At 38.8% G+C, this 5,548-nt stretch overlaps 1 protein-coding gene across 1 annotated transcript in view; it reads right to left on the reverse strand.

The window, feature by feature from the left end:
- Positions 1 to 23: 23 nt before the first annotated feature.
- The window catches only part of LOC107300829 (calcium permeable stress-gated cation channel 1-like), a gene marked incomplete at its 3' end in the record, with an annotated part of 12,029 nt that continues 6,504 nt past the window's right edge, over positions 24 to 5,548 (reverse strand). Inside the window, exons 3-5 of the mRNA XM_015830117.1 lie at positions 3,960 to 4,040; positions 1,723 to 1,843; positions 24 to 157 (exon numbers count right to left, since the gene is read on the reverse strand). Of these exons, the coding sequence (XP_015685603.1) occupies positions 24 to 157; positions 1,723 to 1,843; positions 3,960 to 4,040 (336 nt within the window). The remainder of the gene's footprint in view (positions 158 to 1,722; positions 1,844 to 3,959; positions 4,041 to 5,548) is intronic.

Here is a 5,548-nt window from a genome sequence, read left to right on the forward strand (position 1 = left end):
GGCCTTGTACTAGGAAGACTCACGTGGCTGTCATTCTTTCATCCTGGAATGTGACGAAGGCCATGTCAAGACGCTTGAGAGCAATCCGGCTGCGTTCAGCATTAAACTCATCTGTCAGTTTCTCCTCTAGCTCCCCATAGTACTGCTCAGCATCCACCTAATCAAAAAGAAATAAGCTTACTTCTTTTTTTTTGTCATTGATTTTAAAGTGTCAGCTAGAATAAATGGGGTCAACAGACTTCCTATATTCTCCCAGAGGCAGCCTTCATTGATTGTCTTTCCAAATAATACATTGGGAAAGAATGTGAAAAGATGTTTGATGGTTTAATCCAAGCATTTCCATCAAGAGGATAAACAAATTATACTTCTTCTGATGACAGAGTCTATGACCAGACCCGTAATAATATTAACAGCCAGAAAAATCTCTTGGCTGTTCCAGGAAGGTGTGTCAATGCAAGGGAGAGAGAGGAACTGCATCTTTCCAAACCTTTCTGACAGACACCACATGAAATAAAGCAGCAACAACCATATCAAGTAAGTGACAGCTCAGTAACAGGAAGAGATGCCAGATTATAATGTTCTCCCAATGGTACTAAGGGGAGCAGGCTTTCAGCAAAGACACAGAGCTGTGCCACCATCTTTAAAGCTTGTACTGAGCTGTGAATCTGCCCTACAACAAGGCAGAGAGGAAAATGTTATTTTAATAACCATAATCTATTCCTGACTTTAACATAAGCCTGAAACATAGGGCCACTTTAAAGTATCATATGTACCAGTACTGATCAAACCTTTTTCTCTTTTTGCTTTTTTTTACCAGGATATTCAAATAATTTCCTTTATATATTTGCTAAACAGATGAATAGTACTGCCATTCAGGTCCCCATCTTGGCCATCAGTCATTCCTTTTGGCCAACTCTCCAACTCTTTGGCCAAGTTTACTGTTATGGGGATAAAAGCAGGGAAGATCCTCTTCTCTGTAACTATCTCCAGTTGCTGGGCCATATTCACACAAATAGAAAACCTGACCCATCATGGTTTCTTTTCAGAGTGAAAAGTGACCTGTGTTTACTTGTATGTCCCTTGATAATGTTCTGAGGCGATAATCACTGAGCATGTAGGTCAGTGTTTCTCAAGCTTGGCGACTTGAATATGGGTGGATTCAACTCCCAGACAAATCCCCCCCCATTGTCAGGGTTTCTGTTTGTATGAACATGGCCCAGGTTGAGAAACACTGACGTAGGTGATGAGAATGTGGTATGGCTAGGCTCTCCCTTTTTGAAACAAGAAAAATCATTCAGAGCTTAATTGCTCTGTCCACTAAAATGAATGATCTAGAAGTCCAAAGTTGAAATCTTATCTTTGGCATGAGCTTAGCCTAGGCCAGGGGTAGGTAACCTTGGCTCTTTTATGACTCGTGGACTTCAACTCCCAGAATTCCTGAGCCAGCATCAGGAATTCTGGGAGTTGAAGTCCACGAGTCATAAAAGAGCCAAGGTTGCCTATCCCTGGCCTAGGTGAGTAGGATGGCAGAACTGGGCATTCAGTTCTCCTCTTGAGCTGGGCTATTATTTATTTTATGGTCAGTATGTGATATTGAAGGGAACTGTCTCTAGCCCAGGTCAATGATTGGTAGCATGTACACAACAATGAGGGGAACACAAGACCCAAAGTTCCCAGTGCTGTTTTTTTTACAATCAGTTAATATCTTGATATTCTTTGTACCTCTTCAAAGCCACAAATACGGCAGCAGAAAATTCGAGAACAAGGATGGATTTTGATCATAATTTTCCCCTCCTTTTGAGCCTTGGTTGTGAAGTAAAGCCTCCCTTTCATTGCCTTGCGCCTGGCAGGTATAAAATTAGGGGGAAAAATGTTAATGCAGCCATCCATTTCTTTATGACACTTTTCCAAATCTCGTATTTCATGTTCTTACAAATGAAAATTTCTGGCACTTTTGACTTGGAATGAAACTGTTAAGAATATTTTCTAGGAACAGTGGTGAAGACCAAATGGACCAAATCAAGTTGAATGAGGCTTCCATTAATCCTAGGGTGGATCTGGTGAGTCCTCTCTTTTGCTGACATGTAATTATACTGAAAATAATGTCTGGAGATATCATTCAGAAAATGGTGTGTTTCTTGATGGTATGAAAGCTGATGAATAATGCCAACTGGCAGGAAGGGCCCCTATGATTAGAGTACCCCTCTGATGACCTGCAATTTGGTTGACTTTAAAAGGAAAGTAAGATAAATTCATGGACCTTCTCATTGGTTGTTGGTTCTGATGGTACTATTGGAAGACACTCTTGTAGTCACTTTAGATGGCTGCTATTTGTTAGGCATATGATTAGCCACTGTGAGGGCCAAATGCTGGGGCAAGCAAATTTTGATCTGATGATTCATTGTGTTTATTATGCTTTTAAATTAAACATGTTGCTTCTTTTCTTCTTTTGTCATCAAGGTAAATATATGCCTATTGAATATTTGAGCCATAGTTGCATTCATTTCCAAAAATCATAGAAGACCTCAGCTAGTCCCTTAGTGCTTAAAGTATATGCAAGCAAGACAGAAAGATTAGTTGAGGGGGGAAAAGTTTCAAACCAAAAATGCTTAGAGAATTCAATATTTTCACATTCCTATAAGAAAACAGTACCTTGCTTAATTATCCACTGGATTTTATATTTCTCCTGAGTATTGAAAAACCTTTCACAGCATCAAAACACATAGTTATAAATACATTTGAAAATATAGCATTTAATTACATATTCTTGAAAGTGTCATATTTTTGTTACTTAATACAAGAAATAAAGGGAAATGTACATTTCTGTTTTATGTTAGGTGGTTGTTTATATATTTAATTTGGATTCATCTCATTTTCTATTACTAACTGATATTAATATTGAAAAAACTTAAGCAAAAGCCTATAGAAAAATAGGATTAGCGTTTTGTACTACAACCTTCCTTTCACGGAAGCAGCTTCAAAATTGGAAACTGCCTTTATTCACAGAACAAAAGACTGACTGGCCACGGAAAAGGGCTTCAACGTGTTCTTGAAACAAGTGTCTCAGATGATGACATTCTCTCCCTGTTCTGGAATTCAGGTTTGATGCCAAGGCTTTTAATTTTCCAAAATGAGCTTGACACATCTTTTCACCAAGACCAGTACCTGTGATTGCTTCTATAGCCCTGTTTTCAGAAAACTAGAAAAGATTTATGGCATTTCCAGATATATTATCATTTTTTAAAATTCCTTTGAGTCTTTGCAATTTTCTTGGCAAGATTTTTCTAGTTCCTAGTTTGTCAGGCTGAGAGCAAATGTCTTGCCCAAAGTCACCCAAGCTGGTTTTGTGCCTAAGGCAAGACTAGCATCTCACTTTCTGTTTCTAGGTTGGTGCCTTCAATCACTACACCAAACTGAACTCTTTTTATGGTCTTCTTTAACTATGAAGTATTCAGTCTAGTGAAATATAACCTGAAATGAAGGTTCTTTTAAAATAATAAATAAAATACACTGAACCAATATATTAAATATATATATTGATAAGGTTTTTTTAAATAGCAAGTTAATATAGAAACTGAAGTGGGTAAAAAAATGCAAAAATGGCAGGCAGTGGAAACAGGATTAATGGGTTCTATTATGGCACTTGTATTATAAGGGAATAAATACCAGGTTATAAGGGAATAAATACCAGGTTATAAGGGAATAAATACCAGGTTAAAAAATTGCTTCTTAAACAAAGGACAAGAAACTACAGTACTTTCTTTTTTGTCTCTTCACCAGATGAAGAAGGATGATGACATTTTTTACAGTGGTGCTAATTATTATTATCTAGTATTTTTTTTAAAACCAAAACTTCTTCTAGCATGATCCTGATGCACAAAAATCCCAGGACATTTTCCTCCACACATTCTAAGGGATTCAGAATAACTCAGATCTAAGCAAGACATTTGAAAGCCTACCTCTCTGAATCCAGCTTCATCAATCTGCGAACATCAGAGCAAAATTGGACACCGGTCACTGTGCAGCTTGGATAAGCCTCACTATCAGAAGAGACAATCAAATTTTTTAATAACAAAGATCTGATATTCCTTGTAGAATGTGCTTGGAAAAATGGGCATCCCAAAACATTGTTCTCACACAAAATCCATATACAAGTCAAGAAGTCACAGCATGCACAGAATATGGTAAAATAGACTGGCTCCAGGAGGATAATTGAGACAAGACTGTATATTCTCCACTTATTTATTCAACCTATATCGGGGGTCCCCAACCCCAGTCAGTGGATCGGTACCGGTCATTGGGAACCAGGCCGTGCAAGTGGCGGGCGAATACACAAAGCTCCATTTGCGCAAGTGGCAGGCATGTGTGCAAAATCATCCCGTCCTCTGCCAAGTCGCTGCTGCCCAGCTGCTGCTGTCGGTCTGCCAAACCGGAAAGGATGGGGACCGCTGACCTATATAATGAATATATTGTATAACACTGTATACAGTATATTAAGATTGGAAGAAGATGCTGATGACACTAATCTGAAAATGCAAAGAATCTGCAAATACTAGCAATAAAAGTCAAGCAGCACATTGAAAAAAATGAGACTAAAATTAAATACAAAGAAGTCTAAACTAATGACAACAGGTACAATATCTGGTCTTAGAATTGATGATGAAGAAATCAAAATGGTACATAGCTTTTGCCTTTCAGAATCAACAGCAAAGTAACAATCAGTCAAGAAATATGCCATAGACTAAATGTGACAGAGAACTATGAAGGAATTGGAAAAGTCATTCAAATACCATGATGTGCCTATACCTACAAAGCTCAGAATAGTGTGAAGCATGATATTCCCTGTGAAATATCATTGGAAAAGTTGAACTTTGATGCAGCAGAACAGCAAAAGCACAACACTTTTGAATCTGATGTTGGAGAAGACTCCTGAGAATACCATTCTTGGCTGTACTATGCACAATAAATTGGCCTTCAAAGAAATCAACCCAGAGTTCTCACTCAAGGCACAAATGTCTAGGTTTGAATTATCCTAATTTGGACACATTAGGCAAAGACCTAGCTATATAAAGAAGGTTAAATGATGCAAGAGGAGGAAGGAAAGTGAAGAAGAGGACAACTAGCAGCAAGAAGGATAGACTCAATCACAGTAATGATGGGTGCACAGTTGGAAGACTTGAAGGACCAGGTTATGGAAAGATCATCATGGAGAAAATGTATCTATAGGATCAATAAGAAGCAACACCAACTTGATTGATCATAATTAATCAATCAATGTCCATCAGGAGTCCAAATCAGATTTCAGAAATCAACTCTCACAAGAGGAAATGCTTCATGAAAAGAGAAAATAATAGACTTCCGGTTTGAGTTCCTGTGCCGATGGCGGCGTTTTCGTTCGCCGCCTGCTCCGAGGACGCGTAAAAGCCGCAGGAGCAGCGTCAAACAGCTGCTCCGCGGCTTGAATCCCCTTCCCGGGCAAAGGGGAGGGGAGAGAGCTTCCCAGATAGGGGTAGAACTCCTGAGCTCCCACAGTTTTATAGCTGTGGGG

This window comes from Protobothrops mucrosquamatus, unplaced genomic scaffold, assembly GCF_001527695.2.
Source record: "Protobothrops mucrosquamatus isolate PMUCROS unplaced genomic scaffold, P.Mucros_1.0 scaffold8649, whole genome shotgun sequence".
NCBI lineage: Eukaryota > Metazoa > Chordata > Lepidosauria > Squamata > Viperidae > Protobothrops > Protobothrops mucrosquamatus.